Below are 22770 nucleotides of genomic sequence, written 5' to 3'. Positions count from 1 at the left end.
GACAAAAATTTATATTTTCGCATTATAATATCTCACAACTTATACCCCACGCACGCGATTAAAGAACTTATGCCCCGCTAAACATAAGTTCAATCACAGTTAAAAATTAAAGACCAACTCCTTTGAAGGACAAAAATTAAAACAAACCCATTTGAAAGGAAAATCCCGCAATTTCTTCAGTTTTGTCCACGAGGCAAACGGGGTCTCAAACCCCCACGTCCAATGCCATTTTTGTGGATCACCCAATTTCCTGCTCCACCAAACCCAAATAGAAAAAAGCCCAAGAATGAGATTGGTGATGATCCTATTCCAAAGGCCCAACAAAAAAAAGCCCAATTCAACTAATAGAATTAAAGATATTTGAATACCTAGCCACTCTCTTGTGTTCACTCATTTCTGTCCACCTGGTTGACATTCCTAGGTTTGTTTACACACACACACAGTGAGCCCACTAACCACCACCACCACACCTTAAACCCTAGCCCTTTCTCCTCCTCTTCTTCTATATAAACCTCTCAGTTTTTGGCTGTACCTGAAAATAACAATGGAGCTGTGCACACCTACAGCCTTCTCAAACCTTCCAAATCACAAACTTATCAATTCAAACCAATGGAGACCCTCTCTTTTTATCAAGAAACCCTCTAAATCTCGCTTCAATCCAGGTACTTGTTTGGATGGTTGTCACCTATTGTATTGTGTTATGTTGTTAGTTTTAATAGTATAATGTTTGCTTTGGTTGTTACTAAAAGTCCCATTTGTGTGGTGTGCTCGCGTCGTTACCTTATTCTTTTTTTTTCTCCTCATTTTGTTTATACTTATTACTATCTAATAGTCTTATTTTATTCTTTACCCAAGCTTTACCTTTTTCTTGTAGGTTTATCCTTCAAATTGCTTATGTGTAACATTATGTATTGATACAACACAACACAATACGATAATATATATTGTTTTACATACATTATGAAACAATCATGCAAAGAGAGTGTATTGTCTGTAAAAAATCTGTTTTTTTTTTTTTTTTGTTTCTGTATGTTCAGCATTTTCCTTTTGTTTCTTCTGTATTTTTACCTATTTTCTTGATTTTTAGAAGTCCATTGTTCTTTTTAAATTAAATTGTGTTTAAATTAAATACTTTTTTGCTGCTTTTGTGCTCTAATGCTAATTAGGACTGTCTAATTTACTGTTACATAGTTTATATAAATTGGGTGTAAGATTGGATTTTTTTTTCATTTCTAAGAATAGGGTGTAAGATGTTGTGCTATATTCTTAGCTTTGTGGGTCAAAATCTTTTTTTTTTTCGTTTTTTTGTTTCTGTATGTTCAGCATTTTCCTTTTTATTTCCCGTTTTCAGGTTTTTTTTCTTCGGTATTTTTATCCATTTGCTTAATTTATAAAAACCAGTGTTAAAGTTAAATACATAGTTTATATAAATTTGGAGTAAGATTGGATTTTTTTCATTTCTAAAATAAGTTTTTGAAGTTCTAATTTATGATACTTGACACACTGAATGACACCAATGCAAAAATGATTACGATTGTGTAGTTAATGTTTTCATTAGTTTTATGTAATACCGATATTTAATGGGCTCATAAATGTTTTCAAGTTGTGTTTTTGTTTTCTGGGTTAATGACAGAATTCAATATTTCTACCTTATAAAAAATAAAATAATATATTGGTTCTTGTTAAGAGCTGCTCAGATTTGTCGTAATATATGGCTATGTTTTGTAATTTGTCTGAGAGCTCTAATAGTGACTTTGTCAAGCGTTTAGTTCTGTGGTATTGGTTTTCTTGACTTGTTATATACTTTGACTGAATATGGAGGTGGAAGAGTGTTTGTTTGACATATTATGCTTGCGGTTATACTTCAGGGTTGTTTTACTGGAAAAGCTCATCTATTAGATCAAAATCAGAGACAGAGGCTTATGAGTTATATATACCTCCTACGGTTGAGGAGAAAGATGACGGAGCTTTTAAGAAGGAAGCGCCAATAGAAGAATCTAGGAAAGACAATAAGATAGATGATTATACGTCTATGATATATGAACCTCCTAAGTTCGAAAAGACAGACGATGGAGCTGTTCAGAATGAAGCACCGATAGAAGATTCTAGTAAAGACAAAGATACTTTGATATATGAACCTCCCAAAGTTGAAGAGAAAGATGATGCAGCTGTTCAAACTGAAGCACCAATAGAAGATTCCGAACTGGACTTTGATTCACAACTGTCCAAGTTATTTGACAAGCTAAATATTAAGGTATGTCCATTTTATTGGAGTTTTCCTAAGAATGGGAACAAATTTGCTGTGTTTTAGCTCTTTGAAAATTGTCAATACCTGGAGAGAAAATTATGATTTAAACCTACCAGAATAAAGTCAAAAGAATGGGACAAAGGTGTCCAACAAATCAAAGTAATAAGCCATTCTTAAAACAAATTGGTTTCCAACTAATCTCGACATTTTTAATTCCTAAAACAGCACATAGATGCATTTTTTATACAAATAGGACACAAATACAAGGATTAAGTTCCCATAAAATACAGATTCTGCAGTGAACATACAATAACAACTAGTACGCCTCAATACAAAGCAATGAGGCCACTTTTCTCTTTTTTTTTACATATGCTAGCAAAATACCTGATTTGTCTCTCTTTCTTGGTGGTTGTTCTTTTTATTGTCAGAAGTCTGACTGCTGTGATGAGACTCATAACTTGTTGAAAGTCTTGGTACTTGATGAAACCATCAACAATGATGTTGATGCGGTTACCTGAGCAGTCATATATCATGCTTCTTCGTTTCAACAAACAGTATTCTAAAATGTGGAATTTTCGAATATTTAAATAGACGGAAAGGAGACACAGGATTCAAATAACTGACATAACTATCTGGAATGAGGCGCTTTTGATTCGTTGATTGATTTTCTTCTCAACCACTTGACATCAAAGCCACCTAAGTTAATTCAGCAGGATCATACCTAAGTTAATTCAGCACGATCATTCTGCATTTTGTAAATTCTTATCCAATCTCTTACATATGCAAGGAAAAACACTTAATTTTTCCTTTTTTGTTTATCGGTTTAATTTTTCTTTTTTGTTTATCGGTCTTTCTATTGTTATGAAAAAGTCGACTGCTGTGATGAGACTCAGAACTTGTTGAAAGTCTTGGTACTTGATGAAACCGTCAACAATGATGTTGATGCGGTTACCTGAGCAGTCATATCTTAATTACTTTTTTTGCTAGTATTCATTTAATGAAAAAGTGGACTGCTGTGATGAGACTCAAAACTTGTTGAAAGTCTTGGTACTTGATGAAACCATCAACAATGATGTTGATGCGGTTACCTGAGCAGTCACATCTTAATTACTTTCATTTTCTAGTATTCATTTTCAGCTGGATCCAAATGATTTTCCTCCATTATGCAATGTACTTGGTGCATTTGTAGTTTCTAGTTTGGGGGGGATTGGTGATAGAATTTTTCATTTTCTCAAATTTTGTTTGTGTATGGCTCTCTAGTGCTTGCTTTAGGGAGGGCTAAACGTAATAAAGATAGATGTCCTCGAGCTATGTGTATATGATACTCGTCTTGTAACAACTTGGAAAATTTAAAGAAGCTAACCATGACCATCATTGCTATAATTTCGCTTTTTCATACTGTTGAATATAAATTTTCTTGCCTTGTCTACATCTGAGGTTTCCTTCCTATTGTTGACACAAAAGATTTCCTACTTTCCAGTATGATCCTGAAGATTCCTCTTCAATTATCCTATTTGGTGGTGCTGCTGTCACTGCTCTTTGGTTGACAACTGCTATTGTTGGAGCCATCGATTCTATTCCTTTGGTTCGTACTTTCCTCTCTATCAAGATTGTTTCTTTCTGTTATCTTTTAAAATATGTTTTCTTTGTTGCTGACAGTTCTGTGTTGTATGACTTTCAGTTTCCTAAATTACTTGAAGTGGTGGGTCTTGGGTACACTCTCTGGTTTAGTACCCGTTATTTGCTTTTCAAGGTAATGTCTGCTACTATTGCTCAAGTTGCTGCCTAAGCAAATTTACAACATTTTCTATAAGATGAATCAGAATTTTTGAAATTTTAATTCCAGTTGGCTCATCGACATGTTTTTACCTACATGTCAATGCAGCTCATTATCCCATACGCTGTAGTGGAATGATTCCTTGAATTTGGATTTCGAAAATACTGATTCATCGCTTAGAAATAATCTCCATAAATTTTATCTCTATTATCGTTCTAACTGTTTCAAATGATATTGTATCTGCAGAAAAATAGGGATGAGCTAGCTGCTAAGATTGAAGAGCTCAAGCAGGAGGTATTAGGTTCAAGCGATGATTAATTTACTTCGAAAGAACTTAACGTTCCTTTTAGTTTTGTGCATGAGGGAGCGATATCTTAGTAGAAGAGATTTATGCATAGCAAGTCAATGGCAGTCTTTCATGCTAATGTGAATAATAGAAACTTTAGTGTATATGATTCTCTTATCTTTAAAAGAACGAAGTCCTTTTTGTTGTTGAGATAGTTCAAGTTTTTTCACTTTGAGAAGTCAAATTCAATGGTTCAGCTTTAAATGGGATGGATAACAGACTCCACTTTCTATTAGAGGTCTCGTGTTCGAGTCCTTGAACAGAGAAATCCTACTTTTCTGCTTACATTTCATCCAAGTACACCAGTTCTTTTTGAAAGGAAAAAAAACATCTTAAGGTTTAACAATCAGGATATTGAAAATATTTAATTGTAGAGATTGCCATCTTTTTCATGGCGTGGACTGTTGGACAAGATCTGAGTTAAGATAGAAAGTGGAGCTATGTACGCATTGTTAGAAATGTTACATAAACAAAAATGATAATTGAAAATTCCCCTTGATTCCGTTTTGCTAGGAGGCTATGATATTCCTTTTCTGAAAAAAAGGAAAGAAAAAGAGGCTTATGGTACCAGCCTACCAGGGTCAAAAGAAGCAGAAATAAAACGAGCATTAATTTTCAAAGTACCTGGTGTACATGTTTTAAGTTAATTGGACTAATACTGTTTCCAGAAATTGTTTCATTAGTCCTATTATTTTTTCAAGATCTGAGACATTCTCTCTCTGAAATAGTAGTAGTAGAAAATAATTTTTGACGATTATTATATACTTGTCCAGTTGTCGGGATAGGCCGCACATTTTGACCTCTGCATTATTTCCACTTGTCATGTTTCGTTTAGTTTGGAAGTGTTGCAAAAAGGTATAAAAATACCTACTACAATGCTGTTAATTTTCCTAGAAAAAGAAATATTATTACCTAAGTTTCTAAGAAGTATAGCTACACGGACACACCCTAGAGACCTTTTAGCCTAGGACTCGTCATGCTGCAAATGGTACCAGATAGATCCTGATAATGCAATGCCATATTTTATGTTGTTGAGATAGTTCAAGGTTTTTCACTTTGAGAAGTCAAATTCAATGATTCAGCTTTGAATGGGATGGATAGCAAACTCCACTTTCAATCGGATGTCCGAATTCCAAAAAGGAACAAAAAACCCGGCTTTTCTCCTTACATTTCATCTAAGTACAAGTTCTTTTTGAAAGGGAAAAAAACATCTTAAGGTTTAACAATCAGGATATTGAAAATATTTAATTCTAGAGATTGCTATCTTTTTCATGGCGTGGGCTGTTGGATAAGATCTGAGTTAAGATTGGAGCTATGTATGCATTGTTAGACACGTTACATAAACAAAAATTATAATTGAAAAATCATTCTTCCTTAATTTCCCTTGATTCCGTTTTGCTAAGAGGCTATGACATTCCTTTTCTAAAAAAAGAAAAAGAGGCTTATGGTAATAGGGTAAAAAGAAGCAGAAATAAAACGAACATTAATTTTCAAAATAAATACCTGGTGTACATGTTTTAGGTTAATTGGACTAATACTGTTTCTAGAAAATTTTTCATTACTCCTATTATTTTTTCAAGATCTGAGATATTCTCTCTCTGAAATAGTTGTAGTAGAAAATAACTTTTGACGATTGTTATACTTGTCCAGTTGTCGGGATAGGCAGCACATTTTGACCACTGCAAGATTTCCACTTGTCATGTTTCTTCTAGTTTGGAAATGTTGCAAAAAGGTATAAAAATACCTACTACAATGCTGTTAATTTTCCTACAAAAAGAAATATTATTCCCTAAGTTTCTAGTTTTATGCGGATCAAATATGAAAAACGATCAAATTAAGTGAAATTATCGATAATTTCTTTTTAGAAATTTGTAAAAGTTCATACGTGAGTATACAGCAGGTTTATATCAACGAAAAGGGAGAAAAAACTCTTCTATTCAAATAGACCCTGTAAGTCTCTAACTATGAAGGGGCAGTACCACTTTGCCTAGGTTACATGAATGGCAAAGAAGCACGAAAGCCAAAAAACGGATGTCCGAATTCCAAAAAGGAACAAAAAATAAAAGGAGGAAATGGTGCACGAAACATCTGCATTCAGGGTTCGGTAAAAGGCACATCTCAAGAGATCGTAATATAGGCAGTCTATCATGATGCAAATATCACTGGTTGATTTCACGGCTCGAATCAGTGATCGATATGCATGGACAGAGCTACATTGCCACAAAGGAGATTCGAGCCTCACACACACACACACACACACACACACATATATATATATATATATATATATATATATATATAAATGATAGAAATTAGAGAAAGAAGGAAGAGAGAGATAGAGAGTAAAAGATGATACTTTCCATTCTAGATATCCCATAGCTACGATTTACAGAGGTTTCTGAAAGGACTTAATGAAAATTAATCCAAATTAGGGACCAAACAGTAAAGATAACAACTCCTAACTTCTCAACACAAATGTCACTCCTTTTGCTTGCTGCAAACATCATATTGACTAATATATATAAGGTTAAAATTATTTTATAGTATATATCGTAGATGTTGAACCCTTTAACTTCATCGTATGTTTACTTCTTTATATTTTGAACTTCTTTAGTTGAAAGTTTAGAACCTCTTTAGTTGAAAGTCTAGTTCCGCCACTGTATATATGTTATACGGAAATAACTTTACCGCGATTCCAAGGCTCCCATTCCGGCAGGGGTGGAGCTAGCTCATCGGCAGCTGGTTCGGCCGAACCCAGTAGCTTTAGTCCAAACCTTATATTTGTATTAAAAAATCTATTGAACATATACAAATTATTAATTAAGAGCCCAATAACTTTAAAAAACTAAAATTTTGAACCCACAAACGTCAAATTTTGGCTCCGCCTCTGCATTCAAAAGTAATATAAAGAACAATTATCGATTATTCCGTGCTTCAAAGATATAAGAGTACAAAATCTAACGCGAAAACAGGGCTTTTCCGATAGTATAGTGCATCATTTTTTTATTGCACTCTATCAGCAGTTTTAACTAAATAAACAATTGTCATCAACGCTTAATAAGTTCTCAACTGACTCATTAAATTCCCAACTAAAGGTGACTATGTAAATAACTTCATTAATAAGGTAAGCATTTATTAGCTCAATTCTTTGCACTTAATGTTCATTTGACTTGTTTATTGCATTGAATACAGAACCTATATTAATTTGGACTGGCATTATACCAGTACTAATTTGGACTATTGATTTCTTCAAAAATCAAAACACTTAATATTTTGAACTTTTATGCATCTGAATGTAAATAATTGTATGTCACGTATATATTGGACTGGAAGAATATACGACTTAGGGAATTGCAAACTTAAAAATTTCATCTCTCATTCTTTGGATCAATCTATAATTCGTATAAAAGTAATAAATTATAATTATCACTCTTTCTAGCAAATACAATGAAAAAAATGATACAATAGCGAGATTTTCTTCAGCGAAATATCTTCTACGACAAGTAGATTATAGTCAGCCATTTATTCTTGCAAGTTAGCTAATTAAACTCGCTCTAGAAATGCAACAAATACTAAAAGCTTCATCCAAAAAATGTTTTTGACATCCTTGTGTGTTAGGGATATAGCTGATAAGACCTAGATCCAATCTCACATATGATGATTTGAACATATTTTTTGTGATTTTGGATTCGAGATTTTCCATAGAAAATTCCATAAAGTTAATTTTGGTAAATAAACCTTAACCAAATAGGAAAAAAGGTGCATAAGTGATGCTATATAAGAGGTGACGAAAAATGAGACACACTTTATTTAAAGTGAGGGAATACTACACCAAACCAAGAGAGAAAAATCATTCACAAGAAAATTATTTTTTTGTGCCGTTTATTGTATTCTAAATTCAATTTTTTCGCAAATCTTGTTGATCAAAGAGTTGATAGCAAAGATCGGTCTCGGTGTTGATTTGCATAAAGTCTTCGTAATCGAAGAAATTTTAAATTACGACTCTCGTTACTAGGTTTATCTTGAAATATATTCATTGAGATGTAAATAAATTTTAAACACGATTAGATCTGTCTATCTTCCGCTATGTGTTGTACACCGTGCGATCCTACATTGTGTATTTAATTACTCTTTTTCTAGTAGGCATGCAAAGGAAATGTTAACTTCTTGTGGGGTGATTATCCTATCTCTAAGAAGTTAAAGGGATGCCAGTAAAGTAATAAAAAACATTAGTCCTTAAAGACTACTTTAGTACTCAAAAGGAATCAAAATTTAGATCTTTCCAATCACATAACATTTTAATAATTTTATTCCTTTTTGTGAATCCTTTCTTAGTCAATAAGATAAAGCACCGAATACTCTAATCTTCTGTCCAGTCATACGTTCTCTCACTCCTTTTTGTCGACTTGAAAGTAGAAAATATAAAGAAAAAGAATTGCACTAATGTCTGTACCAAACTAGTAATATGACATTATTCTCTATATTATTTATTATTTAACTATAACTAATTACTTCACTATCTCATTTTTACGTGTCACACACTATTATTTAGTCAGTTGAGAAAAGGTCATCTTTTATATTTAAAGTATTCTTACTTTAAACTTTTCATTTTATGTTTGATAAGATAATTTCACCACAAATTTAATTTTATCTACTTTCTTAAACTCCCGTACGTTAGAAATTTCACTAAGAATATTTAAGATTTAATATATATACGGTATAATTTTTTAATGTACTCAACTATGGCTACTCGCAATGTACTCACCTATGACTTTTCACTATTATTTTTAAAAAACTAGAAAAAGTAAAAGAAAATAATTATCCATCAAACAATTTTATGATTTTTCTATCCTTTAGAATGATTTAAAAAAAAAATTTTGGGCCCACATATTATTAAACACAAATCAACTAATATTAAAAAAAAAAATTGGGTTCCATATTAAACACAAATCAACCAATATTAAAAAATAAACAATGTCAAATTTAAAAGTCACTAATATAATACTTTCTTAAACTATTAAACACAAACCAACCAATATTAAAAAAAAAAAATAGGTAAAAAAATGCAACCCACCATCTCCAAACTCACGGGCAAAAAAATTTTTTTCCCATATTAACAAATCACAATAAAAAAAAAAGTCAATCCCATATTAAAAAACAAACAATGTCAAGAAAAAAAAGGGCAAATTTTGTATTTAAAAACACTAATTATAATAAATTATAAGTTTTCATTTATATTAATGTTTGATAAGATAATTTCTCCAAACTCACGGGGAAAAAAGTGGACCCTATATTAATAAAAGAGGTTTCAAACAATAAGAATGTTTAAGATTTAATATAATAAAGTTTTAGATAATTTTTTTAATGTCCTATATATATATATATATATATGCGCATAAAAATAATACAAACAATAATGTACTCACCTATGACTTTTCACTATTATTTTTAAAAACAATAAAAAGTAAAAGAAAAAAATTATGCATCGAAAGTTGAATTTTTTATTAGTAGTGATTTTTGTGTGTAAGGTGTAACTTTTATGTTTTTTCTGTTAGAAAATATAATTATATGCTTTGCTTAAAACAAAAACATAATTTCTTGACCATATGTCAATTTTTATTTTGTTTCCCAAACATGTAAACTTAATTTAATAATTTGCAAATCAAAATTAAAAAATAATAAGTATTTTACTTTGTCGCTAAATATCTATATTTATTTCAAAGAGATAATTTTCTTTATTATTGATTTGACATAAATAATAAAATTTTAGTAAATTTTTTATATATATATATATATATATATATATATATATATATATATATATATATATATATAAAAAGAATTACATATACAACAAACTTTGTGCGCTCAGGTGACGTCTAGTTTCTGTTAGAAAATATAGTCATATGCTTTGCTTAAAACAAAAACATAATTTCTTGACCATATGTCAATTTACCCGTTCAACTTCACTTTGCATTCTATGGCCCTCTTTGTCGCTAAATATCTATACTTAGCCATAATTTTCTTTTATTGATTTGACATAAACCTGGCGTAAATTTTTTATTATTATTATTTTATTGTTTTGTAAAAAATAATTAGCACCAAACATACAAACTTTGTGCACTCAAGTGTAGCTAACACCGCTCCTCCCGCGGCAAAAAACGCGCCACTAAACGACCAGTCGTTATTACAAGACAAACATGCCCTTGCCACGTCACACTCACGTTACTTTTCTCAAGTCTCCGTCAATCTCTTTTTTTCATTTTTTATTTATTTTTCTTTTCGGCGTCAATCTCTGCTTTTTGTTTTTCTTTGTAAATAAAATTATTAGAAAAGACTAAAAAAAGGAATCTAAAGTGAAAAGAAAAAGGGGACAAAAGATTGACTTAGACTGGACTACTTGTGAAATACATTATTATTTAAAAATTGTATTAACATAATTTAACCTATTTTAGTATAATATATTACTTACCATTTATTGTAAGTACTACTCCCTCCGTTATAACTTATGTGATACTTTTTGCTTCTCAGAAATCAAACGGTATGAAATTTGACCAACTTTTTAAGATGTTTTTTTTCGCCAAATTGACATGAAAAAAGTTACAACTCATAATACATTTCATGTAGTTTTCAAATATATAAATTTTATTCTTAAAATATTAAGTTAATCTAATTCAATTTAACTTCAAAATTTAATCAAATTAACACTCAATAAGCGAAAACTACCACTTAAATTGAACGGAAGGAATAATAATGTATTGTAAATAAAATAGTTTATAATTTTTCTTAAATGACTCAATTGTTTAAATATTTCTATAGGTTAATGTGTATACTTTAAACTCTTTTTATTTCCATTTTCTCATTCCAACTTTTTATTTATTTGTTGAAGTGGGAAAAAAAAAAAGAAACACAATTATGGTTTATGCTTAGAGTGAGAAAAGGTTTTTCTTCTAACTTGCTGTCACTTTTACACTACAAGTGCATTACAATCTGTCTATGACTGTGTATATACATGCACATAAAGTGAAAAGTTCCAAGCTTTTGTTTATTTTACTTATTTTTCCTGTCCTTTTCTATGCCCTCTTTTATAATTCTTTTTTTTGCTTTGCTCTATTTTCCACTTGCTGTGTATTTATGGCAAGTGAACTTTATGTGTACACAAAAATCTTGTTTTTCTTAGGAAAGATTGGAAAATTGGGTTTTCCTTTCTTAATTCTTTGTTTACACTGTGATTTGCTCATCTTTCTCATTAAAGAACTGGTCTTTCTTTGCTCATTGTAAGTTCTATATACTTATATTGATTATTTCTGCAAACCCCATTTTATTTTCTCACATTGTTTATGTATTTATGTGTGGTTATGTTAATGGAAAATCCCTAATTATAATGTTAACAGTAACCCCTTATTTGGATTTGCTTGATTTGATTAATGTCATATGTTATGATTGTCTCTTTGTTTGTGAGAATAGAAAAAAATAAAATAAAATTGTGTTTTGTTTGTGAGGATAGAAAAAAGATTGTATTTTGTTTGTGAGGATAGAAAAAAGATTGTGTTTTGTTTGTGGGGATAGAATAAAGATTGTGTTTTTCTTTGTTTTGTGCTTGTTGTTTTTGAGTTTTTTGTGTTAAATTGAGTACCCTTTGATTTGAATTAGGTAGGAGAGAGTGTGAATACAATGTATACTCAGAGGATGCAAAAAAACGATGGATTAGGCTTTGGAATACTATGTGGTTCTAAGTTTCAAGCTGGGCATTTGCCATCTGGTGTTATTTCTGGTTCAAGAACTATACCTGTGAGAAGTAGTGGTGGCAATGATAATGGGTGGGGTTCTGATATGGATACCGGTTTTGATTCGGATGATGAGGTTTATGCAGTTGAGAGTTCATCAAATTCTATTGCAAGTTCTAAAACTACAGATTCGGTGCCATTTTCGTTCAGTAATAAGAGCGCCTCATCCTGGGAGCCGAATGGGAGGTCATCTAGGCAGGTTAGGAGTTACAGTTTTGCCTCTTGGTAAACAATGTAGGACTAATGAGTAGAAGCTCGAGATGGTAAACTACTTGTTGAGTCGGTGGTGGAGCAAGAAATTTTAGTTAATGGGTTTTGAACCACAATCTTTTTTGTTTAATGAGTTCTGGATAGATTATTTATACATATTAAATAATTTTCCTAATACAAACACAGTGTTTAAGCTAAAGGATACTGGGAAGTATAAAGTGAAGCACTGTGAAATCTTCTAGGAGATTACTTTAATGCTCAAACTGATATTGTTGAATGAATATAAAGAACTGAAGCACTGTGAAATCTTCTAGGAGATTACTTTAATGCTCAAACTGATATTGCTGTGAATGAATAAGACTTGAGATTTATGAATTTCCTATTTTGAGGCAAAATTTATGTTTGGCCTGTTTATGCTTCTGCTTCACATGAAAAACAACAGTTATAGTCTCTTACATCTAGCTAAGATTGTTATGTGAATGTGTAGAGGAATCCCATTCTTTTTTCTGAACTTATTTTCCTTCATGAGTAAGCTGCTAATTGCCACTACCTTTATGATACCAAGTATCTTGGGTTTCTTTTTGGCATAAGTTGCCCAAGAATGTGGACTGAAGGTTTAAGCCTTTAAAACCATTTGTGAGAAGGTGGACTGGAAGTTCAAGCCTTAAAAACAGTTGTCCATACTGAATGAGGTACTTGTAGTGAATCAGGAATATCAGTAATTGTTGGAAACCTGAGGGTCTAGATGAAAACAAAAAGTGGGTGTAGATGCAGCAGCTATGTGAGCATCTAAGAGGTGTCATTGATTAAAAACCAGAGCTTCTGTCCATCCTTCTTGAGGCTAAGTAGTTTGTGCTGACTGCTGATAGTTAAGGGATTGAGATTCCTTATTAGATTGTTGTTTGAGTATAAAATCTGATCATCTGTGTCTCCACAACTACGTCTCTGCATAACTATTATAACGAGGATCGAGCACTCTGTTCTTTTTCTAGTCATCTTTCATATGCGAAGATGCACTACAAAAGAAACTGAAATTAGCTACGAACTTTGTCGCTAATCTTAGCTAACAAAATTTTATGATAATCCGGCGCTAAATAGGATTAGAGACGGATTTTGCTGTTTAGCTACGGAATTTGTCTGTCACTAATTCCTGTTATTTTGGTAGTGATGTTATTCTTATTTTCTTTACTGATTATGTTCTGTTATGAAGCAGAGCCTGAAGTTGTCCAATGGTGGGATTCCGAGTGCACCCCCGTTAGGTGATTCATTACAAGACCGCGATCAAGTTGCTAAGCAGTGTAAAACTTTTTTGTCAGATGACATATCAGGTTGTTCTGTAGCAATGGATGAAGCTAAAGCATATAAAACTGCAACCACAGGTTCTGCAAAAGACGGACAGTCTGATCTGTCTGGAAGGTATGCATCATAACATTTTCTTATTGAATAATCCTCAAGGAATTTGAAGACATAAGTGACAACCTAGTTATCATTTTCAGGGCCAGTGATGTACCTTCTAATTCTTCATCTGCCCTCTTTCCAACATATCATGCAAGGTATTTCACTCAGCAGTGGTCTAAATTGGTAAGATTATAGTACTTGATTTATTCATCATCTTCTTTTGTAATTTGAGTTGGATACAGTGGACGAGGTAGTTGGCAAGGTTTCGTTGCTTATGAGGCATGTGTTCGACTATGTCTTCATTCATGGGCAAAGGGTTGCCACGAGGCTCCAGCTTTCTTGGAAAACGAATGTGCCTCATTACGAGATGCTTTTGGGTGCGTTTTGTTCCACTACTTGCGCTCTATTTCTTTTTCCATGTTCTGTACGTTCTACTCGGTGGAAAAATACTCTCTTTTAAAGAAAACAGTAGTATGCTGCCAGAAATTGCAGGAATTGTCTGTTGGATTACGAAAAATTGGTATTCATAGACTGATTATTTTAGGAGGCAAAAATATCCCTCTACTTTGAAAAAATGGCTAAAAATATCCTCCGAACTTATTTTGGGTCAAAAATACCCCTCTACTTTGAAAAAATGGCTAAAAATATCCTTCGAACTTATTTTTGATCCAATTCCCTCAAACTTCAAAACCTGCGTATTGGGGAATAAGCTGAGACTTATCTGATACCAATTTGTTCTCAACTTATAACAGAAAGTTTGAATTGGGCTTTTATTTTAATAATGATTTTGTCGCTGGTGCTCATACTGAGTCTATGTGGTGTACGATTTTGCTTTGTAATATTTTTGCATATTGTAATATCATGTCAGTTCATCCTGTGCATTTTATTTATATGTAATTCTCAACCTCTTATGTTACAAATATTTCAGCGCAAGGCAAGTGCTGTTACAATCGGAGGAAGAACTCTTGAGGAAAAAGTCCTTGGAACTTGTCGGTGAGGGAGCCTCGATGAAGCCGAAGAAAACTTTTAGCAAGCTGAAAGTACAAGGTGCACTTTAGTTGTTTCATTTTAAAGTTTTGATGACTTCTCACAGACAAATCGCTTGTCAAACTGAACTGTATGACTTTCTTGTAGTGCGTAAAGTGAAAATGGCATTGGACCCACCCACAGGCTGCAGTTTTTCCACTCTGAAACCACCAAAAGTGAAACTGGAGGCCATACGTGCTCAGTTGTCCAATGTGAAATCAACTGTCAGTTCTGAATGGGGAGCCATACGAAAAGTACGTATCACTCCAAGGGTACCTCCAAATGGTTCTTTATCACATCAAAGCTTGGCATACCTTCATGCCGGTACTCGTTATGTTAAAGATATTTCTGGGATTTTGAAACTTGGTGTAACTAATTTACGAAGCAGTTCAGCATCGTATGATGTAGTTCCAGGTATGCAATTCTTAGCTGAGTTCTTGGAGTAATGTTTATTAGCACATTTGCTTCCCTTTTCTTCTATTCAATTGTCCTCGGTAACGATTTTTCGTCTTGATGCAGAGACATACTTTTGTTCGTTGAGGTTGAAAAGTTTACCTGAAGGGGATACAGTGAAAATGCTAGCTGGATCCGCTGAAACACATCTATTGTACGTGGAATTGTTTGCTCAAATTTTTAGTTATTTCATATTTTTCATCTTCTCGAAATTGATGGTTATATTACCGATAATACAATGCAGCTTACCAGAGGGTCTGGGGGATGACTTAATTGTTGAAGTACATGACTCAAAGGGAAACTATTGTGGCCGTGCGGTAGCTCAGGTTGCTGATATTGCTGATGATCCGGTATACTTTCTGTGGATCTCATATGTAATTTTGTTATTGAGGTTTAACTTATATGGAGGAAAACTTATTTTTGATTGCGAAAATGCAGGGAGACAAACTCCGTTGGTGGTCCATATATCATGAACCAGAGCATGAACTTGTTGGAAGAGTACAGCTACACATAACTTATTCTACTAGTCTTGATGAAAGTAGCAACACTAAGGTATCAAAACTCCTGCAAGAACCTTATTTTCTGAATTAACACACACAAACTTTCACTTGAAAAAGCTAAAGTATCGTAGCTTTCTCTCAAGGATATCTTGATTCATACTGTATGCATCTCTAAGTTGCTTTGTTTGAATACTTTTATACTACTCATGCTTATATATAACCGTATGTGTGGTTTTTATGCACATGTTATTGGTGAATGTCAAATTGTTGTTATTAGGAGTTAGTTTGAAGAAAATGTTTGCTGTTATGTTCTCCCTGTAAGTAGTCCAAATAATTGAACATTTTATTAATTAGATCATCCCCTGAAGAATATTGTCGTTAGAGAGACATCTTTCCACTGTTTGGCCAGGCTTCTCCAAGGCCAAACGCGTTTTTTTTTTTTTTTTTTTTTTTTTGAAAAGTGCTTGTGTTTGGCCAATCTTTTAGGAGAAGAAAAAGTGCAGTAAGCAGAAGCTGTTTTTGAGAAGCTGAAAAAGTCTCTTCTCCCCAAAAGTACCCTTTTGAGAAAATACACTTAGAACTACTTCAAAAGCTTTGGCCAAACACTAACAGCTGCTCGAAAGTGCTTTTCAAATTGATTAGCCAAACACGAACTGCTTCTCACCAAAAGTACTTTTTTGGCCAAACAGGCTATTCATTTCATAAAAATGACATTGCTATATCTGTTCTAGATATATTGTGCCATAAGCTAAACATGGAATATATTTATTTATTCAATTTTTCTCTGTATGTTCACAATTATGTGGTATGATAGATGACCAGAAGTTAGGTTTCTGAAGTTGATTTGTTGCCTATTCTTGTGCCAGTGTGGTCCTGTCGCAGAAACCGTTGCATATGATTCTGTTTTGGAAGCAGCGATGAAAGTTCAACAGTTTCAGCAGAGAAATTTGTTGCTCCATGGTGCTTGGAGGTGGTTAGTAACTGAATTTGCATCATACTATGGAGTCTCAGATGCATACACAAAACTAAGGTAGAGTAGACTATTTTGGTTTTTTTTTTTTTTTTTTTTTTGTTACTCAGCATCACTCAGATATTTGCTAAATGAAAAAAATTTGGGGGTTCTGCTAAAAAAATTCAATTTGTGTGTTTAGATATCTTACTTATGTCATGGATGTTGCGACGCCTACAGCGGACTGTCTGAACTTGGTATATGATTTGCTGCTACCTGTGGTCTCTAAACCTAAGAATAGCCTAAGTCATCAAGAGGTAAGAGGATTTGGTTTGAACTTCTTTTTTTTTGTCTTAATGAGTAATTCTTTTGGTTTGAACTTTTTTCTGGGAGATTTGCTTTCTTTCCTTTACTTAATTGTCATATGTATAGAATGCTTAATCAACTCCACTTTCTATGACTTATGTCCTATATTTTAGTTTTTTTTTTTCCAAATTCACATTTCTTTCAGTTTCTTTAACATTTATTTCTTTCCAGAGTATTTTTAACATGTTATGCACACGCAAGTTTGTGGTCCAGAATCTAGTATTATCTTGTTACTTCTCAGTGTCTCCGGGACTACAGAACGTGCTTATATTCACTGCAATCCTTTTTTTCATCATGAACCAGAATCGTATTTTAGGAGAAGTTTCTGAGAAGATCGAGCAGATCATTGCTCTAGTTTTCGAGAACTACAAGTCCTTAGATGAATCATTACCATCAGGGATAGAGAATATGTTCAAACCTGCTACTAGAGTTGCAGCTCCTGCACTCTCTCCTGCTTTGAAGCTGTATAGTCTTCTTAACGATATACTTTCTCCAGAGGCCCAGTTGAAATTATGCAGATATTTCCAGGTTTGGGAAAAAACTATCTTCAAACTTATTTTATCTTATTAAAAGGAATGGAAGATGTGAAACCTTCACACTTCTGCACATTTTTTATATGTAGACTGCTGTGAAGAAAAGATCAAGAAGGCACTTGGCAGAAACAGATGAATTTGTCTCCAACAACAATGATAACGTATTAATGGATCCTATGGCTCGGTCCACAGCTTACCAGAAGATGGTATCACTTTGTTTGAATATCAGAAATGAAGTTCGTACCGACATAAAGATCAATAATCAAAATATACTTCCGAGGTACCCTACCCCCCCCCCTCTCCTGGAGTCAGTCTATTTAATACTTTTATTGGTTTTAATCAGGGTTGAATGTGCATATCTTTTGATTATGATTTTTTGCATCAATTATCACAAACTCGCCAACTGCTCCACTCTAATATTGCATGCTCAATGCCTTTATTCAAAGCATGATAAATTTGTAATGAAAGGTGTGAACTATTTCATTCCATATATTTTTTGGAGCTTGGCAGCCTGCTTAGGAAATTAGACACTTTGTTGTTTGTGGTCCGTGTGAGGAAATAAAAAATTATTGCCACTCACCTTCTTTATGATCTGTTTTTTTGTTCTTATGGATAAAAGTTGACCTAGTCTTGTTAGTAGAGATTTATTTAGGAAGACATTAAAGAAAGACAGGGAAAGATACTTCTGATAGCATGTAGATATGTTATTAGGCAATTACTAAATGGAATGCCATTACTCATAGCTATTTCTGGGTTAATCTTGTGTAGTTTCCTGGACCTCCCAAATCATTCGTCATCCATATACTCCACGGAGCTATGTAGCAGATTGCGTGCATTTCTTGTTGCATGTCCTCCCACTGGTCCCTCATCTCCTGTAGCAGAACTCATTGTCGCAACAGCTGATCTTCAGAAGGATTTTAGTGCCTGGAGCATCAGGTAATAATTCATGTTCGTTAGTTCAGTTTAAACTGCTGGTACTGTGTGTATGATTTTGACAGAAGTGAAAATTCTTTCTCAGTCCTGTCAAAGGCGGAGTTGATGCAAAAGAGTTGTTTCATCCGTATATTACCCTGTGGATCAAGGAGAAGCGTCTTGCTTTGCTCGAATTCTGTAAACCTGACAAGGCATGTCAATCCTCACATTGTTGTATGCAGATGTGTTTGTTCTGAACTTCTTTTTAGAATTCTGTATTTGACTCTATTTGTATTATCTGCAGATAAAGTGGCCGTGTGTAGATACACAGCATTCAACAACTCCTTTTATTGATGATATCTATGACCGACTAAAGGAGACATTAGCTGAATATGATGCTGTCATAAGACGCTGGCCTGAATACCTTTTCTCGTTGGAAACTGTATGTACAAACTTTGCTCTTCAAATTCTTCATCTTCAATTCCTTTGTGCACTTGACTTGTTTTTTTAAGTTGACAACGATAACTACTTTTTGGAGGGGGGAAAAGTTCGTGATCTTGTCTTTTCCCTTCCCTTTGTGCTGTGGTTTCTCTTGTTAGATATGTGTAATGTCTAAAAACACAAGATTAGATATGTGTATTGTCACTTGTTACTCACAAAAGTTCAATTAGTTTCTCGTATGTTTGATGGCTTTTTACTGACTAATGACACTTACACTTTCAACATCTTTTCAAAAGGCTATTGCAGATGTAGAAAAGGCAGTTATTGAAACTCTGGACAAGAAGTATGCAGATGTTTTATCTCCATTAAAGGAGAATATAATGCCTATTAAATTAGGTCTCAAGTATGTCCAGAAAATTACCAAAGGCACAGTATGTCCATTTGCAGTCTGCAAAGAGGTGAGCTCCATGGTTTTTCTGCAATAATGTACAAATCCATTTTTCTGTTTTTTACTTCCAAGAAAACAACTGTTTGAGTTATTTTTCAGCTGGGAATTCTTTTGAATTCCATGAAGAGAATGCTGGACGTTCTACGGCCGCAGATAGAACTGCAATTCAAGTCATGGGGTTCTTGCCTGCCAGATGGTGGACAGGTCACTCCAGGAGAGCGAATCAGTGAAATTACAGTCATGTTGCGAACCAAATTCAGAGGTTATATGCAAGCAATCATGGATAAACTGGTGGAAAATGTAGGTATTCTATCAGAACGCATTACAGTTTCACAGTTTGGGATAATTACATTTCTGGACCGCTCAAAAAAATAATAGCCTGCAAATGTATAGGTTTTCTATATTAAGTATATATACATAATATACATATTGTATTACATAAATATACATATAATATACATAATCAGTGTATATGTTTTGTATATTTTGGCTAGCGCCCGTAAATATTTCAGCAAGTGGTCCAAATTTATCGGTGTTTGCAAGAGTTGTGATGATTGTTTCTGTATACAGACAAGATTGCACAGTCCCACTAAACTGAAGAAAATTATCCAAGATGCTAAGGAAGGTACACAGGATTCTGATCTACGAATTAGGATTCAGCCGTTGAAGGATCTGCTGGATAATACAATCGAGCAACTTCATATGGTATTTGAGACGCAAGTTTTCATTATTATTTGCCGAGGCTTCTGGGATCGGATGGGGCAGGTTAGTAAATAGCTTTCTAGTCAAACAGCTAATAATGGCTTTATCCAATAAATATTTCCTACTGTTTCACACTTTTCAAATGAGTCACACTTGTTTAATTTCAGGATGTGCTGAAGTTTTTGGAAGAGAGGAAAGACAATAGGTCTTGGTACAAAGCATCGCGAGTTGCCGTATCTGTGAGTTTGATGCTACTGCTTTTCCGCTCGTAAAGTCTGTTTTGTATTCTAGAATCATCACGTAATTAGAAACTCTTGAGTTGCATGCTACTTATTCCACCAGGAAAAACTAAATTGTACGTAATCTAGAATCTTCATGTGATATTAAAATTAAGGGGATGGTGATCTTCTGGTCTTTTATAGGTTCATAACTTTCATATCATAATTCAGATTTGTGAATGAATGACTGTAGAGGAGCTAATTAGATGATTCCTATCTGTACAATTTTATATAGATACAGTTTTCTAACCAGTAAATAATGGACATTAATTGATGTGTTTTGACATGTTTGGACTCTTATGCTATTCTACCTCGGTGATGCCAGCTCGGAGTTTTTACCTTTGTGGTTTTCTTCATACCCTTTGTGGTTTTCTTCATACCTCAACCAAATTTTATGATGTATTTGACATTTCCCTTTTGTGTCCTGATATAGAAGGGGGAATGTTCATGCTTTAGAGTTCACACCTCTCCCTCCTGTTGTAAATTGTTTTTGCTACTTTATCCAACTTTTCTACAGAGAATAAAGGTTCTATCAATTCCTGTGGGGGAAAAAAAAAAAAAAGAAAAAAAAAACAAAGATAAAAGAAGAGGTGATCAGCTTAATTTATTTGTATACCCTTTACATTTCCCTTGATGGTTTTGTTTTCAACTTGCAGATATTAGACGACATATTTGCATCGGGAATGCAAAAATATCTAGGCAATGTACTTCAAGAGAAAGACTTGGAACCGCCTAGATCAATTGCAGATGTTCGATCCATGCTTTGTAAAGACGCTGTGAATGACAACGACAACAACTACTTCTATTAGTGTATTAACAACTTGTACATAGCATATACCAAATACTTCTAATTTCTTAAGAAGCATAGAGATGAAGAGAGGGTTCTGTCCAATTTTGTTAGGTACTATCTTTTGGTTCTTCTTAATGGCTGCTGTTGAGCAACTGATCATTTTTTATTCATTTAGAAATTTGTACTACTAGTAGTAGTTTACTGAGCTTGTAGTACTCTTGTATATTTCTGAATTTATGATTAAATAGTTCTCTTGAAAAGTCTTTGAGAACAATTTATAGCAATATATACATAAACATTATATTTAGATCCAAGCAATCATATTCTAATTTGCCTTTACTTTGCAAAAGGTAAGTAACTGCCAATTTATTCATTGCTTATAAACTTTTGTGTAGCTATTTCAAAAATTTCCCAAGTGATTTTTTTCAATATGCGTAAGTTTTGGTGGGTGCGAGTTATCTGAGGTTATTGGTATCTTGTGAAATAGTTGTGTTGCACAAATGTATTTGGCGATTGAATGAATGTTTTGGGCGGGGTACGTGTTCGATCTCTATTTTGGTTTCTTTACCGATGTCCGGTACTCGTATTAGGGTTTGACTAATTCGAATTTGAAATTTTTACATTGGTGGTAAAGCGCTCCTAATAAAGATGGTTTTATAATATGGCTCAAATTCAAGAATTCTGGCTACACTACAACCTTTGTTGGTTACGTGTTTAATATTAGTAGGTTATTTGATCTTTTTTTCTCTCTCCAGATGGATGGATAAACAAGGTGAACCCATTGTCCACCCAAGATTTTAGGATTGTTGATTACTCTTCCATTAAATGCTCGAACATGCAAACACAACATGGTTAATCTATTAAAAAAAATAAAAAAAAAATCTAGTTTAATGATCTGGTATTCTAAGTACATTTGCACAACTAGTATTGATTTGTGTCGAGGAGGTCTACTAACGGGATAACACGCTCTCTGCTGAAAAACTCTTCATTCTCAGGGTCGAACATGGAATAAGAGCATGACTTCGTACCAGTCAAAAGTAATACTTAGTAGATTTGTGATGCAGACTGAATGAAGTAAATACAAAACAGAGGAAAAACTAAAAGGAAAGCTACAACTAATTAGCTAACTACGGCTAGGGTATATTTTCATAGATGATAGCAATTACAAATGGGAACATTACAATATATAGCATCCCTAAAACCCTAGTTGACTCACCATTTCCCTTTAAGAGATAAGGTAGTACAGTACTATTTGCTTCCCTTTAAGAGATAAGGTAGTACAATACTATTTGCTGGAAAGAGATAAAGGACTAGATAGGGACCCTTCCTAAATGTTATGTTTAGTGTGAAAATAAAAGAACTCTTTAATTAAAACCTAGGGGACTTAATTGAACATACGACTTAACTATTCTTTTAACTAACTTAACCGCCACGTCCAACCTCGCAAGCCTGAGGTACAATTACTGAAACATCGATTTCTTCTTCTTTCTTCTCTCCCACCTCAATCCGCATCATTTCTCCTCCTTAAAAACTTCCTTGTCCTCAAGGAAGAATGAAGGAAACCTTGTTCACCACGATAATCCTCCTGTAGATAGGGCATGTCCTT

At 33.5% G+C, this 22770-nt stretch overlaps 2 protein-coding genes and 3 non-coding genes across 5 annotated transcripts; all 5 read left to right on the top strand.

Moving 5' to 3' along the window:
- Positions 1–391: 391 nt before the first annotated feature.
- LOC132053301 (uncharacterized) lies at positions 392–4601 on the top strand. The gene is made up of 5 exons (XM_059445264.1): positions 392–662; positions 1869–2254; positions 3729–3833; positions 3930–4001; positions 4272–4601. The coding sequence occupies exons 1-5, from the start codon at positions 545–547 to the stop codon at positions 4341–4343; spliced, it is 753 nt and encodes a 250-aa protein (XP_059301247.1). The 5' UTR covers positions 392–544; the 3' UTR covers positions 4344–4601.
- Positions 2685–2770, top strand: LOC132055061 (small nucleolar RNA snoR128). Its single transcript, XR_009414524.1, has one exon. It is a non-coding gene; the product is annotated as a small nucleolar RNA snoR128 (small nucleolar RNA).
- On the top strand, positions 3123–3208 carry LOC132055059 (small nucleolar RNA snoR128). Its single transcript, XR_009414522.1, has one exon. It is a non-coding gene; the product is annotated as a small nucleolar RNA snoR128 (small nucleolar RNA).
- Positions 3259–3344, top strand: LOC132055060 (small nucleolar RNA snoR128). Its single transcript, XR_009414523.1, has one exon. It is a non-coding gene; the product is annotated as a small nucleolar RNA snoR128 (small nucleolar RNA).
- A 7071-nt stretch (positions 4602–11672) lies between the features above and the next one.
- On the top strand, positions 11673–21485 carry LOC132053300 (uncharacterized). The gene is made up of 21 exons (XM_059445263.1): positions 11673–12357; positions 13582–13784; positions 13865–13921; positions 14009–14143; positions 14695–14813; positions 14901–15206; positions 15312–15399; positions 15490–15595; positions 15684–15797; positions 16612–16775; positions 16897–17011; positions 17364–17588; positions 17683–17873; positions 18362–18529; positions 18612–18717; positions 18810–18947; positions 19243–19404; positions 19494–19694; positions 19965–20159; positions 20264–20335; positions 21031–21485. The coding sequence occupies exons 1-21, from the start codon at positions 12046–12048 to the stop codon at positions 21181–21183; spliced, it is 3330 nt and encodes a 1109-aa protein (XP_059301246.1). The 5' UTR covers positions 11673–12045; the 3' UTR covers positions 21184–21485.
- Positions 21486–22770: the final 1285 nt, after the last annotated feature.

The sequence above is a fragment of the Lycium ferocissimum genome, chromosome 4 (genome assembly GCF_029784015.1).
Source record: "Lycium ferocissimum isolate CSIRO_LF1 chromosome 4, AGI_CSIRO_Lferr_CH_V1, whole genome shotgun sequence".
In the NCBI taxonomy this organism is placed as follows: domain Eukaryota; kingdom Viridiplantae; phylum Streptophyta; class Magnoliopsida; order Solanales; family Solanaceae; genus Lycium; species Lycium ferocissimum.
The sequence above is the reverse complement of the archived record's forward strand: the minus strand, read 5'-3'. Positions and strand labels throughout refer to the sequence as shown.

What these genes read in the sequence shown, in the direction of transcription:
- LOC132053301 (XM_059445264.1), top strand. Translation starts at nt 545, where the DNA reads ATGGAGCTGTGCACACCTACAGCCTTCTCAAACCTTCCAAATCACAAA. An exon ending in TTGACAAGCTAAATATTAAG is followed by an intron (nt 2,255 to 3,728) that starts GTATGTCCATTT and finishes CCTACTTTCCAG; the next exon opens with TATGATCCTGAAGATTCCTC. An exon ending in CCATCGATTCTATTCCTTTG is followed by an intron (nt 3,834 to 3,929) that starts GTTCGTACTTTC and finishes TATGACTTTCAG; the next exon opens with TTTCCTAAATTACTTGAAGT.
- LOC132053300 (XM_059445263.1), top strand. Translation starts at nt 12,046, where the DNA reads ATGTATACTCAGAGGATGCAAAAAAACGATGGATTAGGCTTTGGAATA. An exon ending in ATGGGAGGTCATCTAGGCAG is followed by an intron (nt 12,358 to 13,581) that starts GTTAGGAGTTAC and finishes GTTATGAAGCAG; the next exon opens with AGCCTGAAGTTGTCCAATGG. An exon ending in ATAGCCTAAGTCATCAAGAG is followed by an intron (nt 17,012 to 17,363) that starts GTAAGAGGATTT and finishes ATCATGAACCAG; the next exon opens with AATCGTATTTTAGGAGAAGT.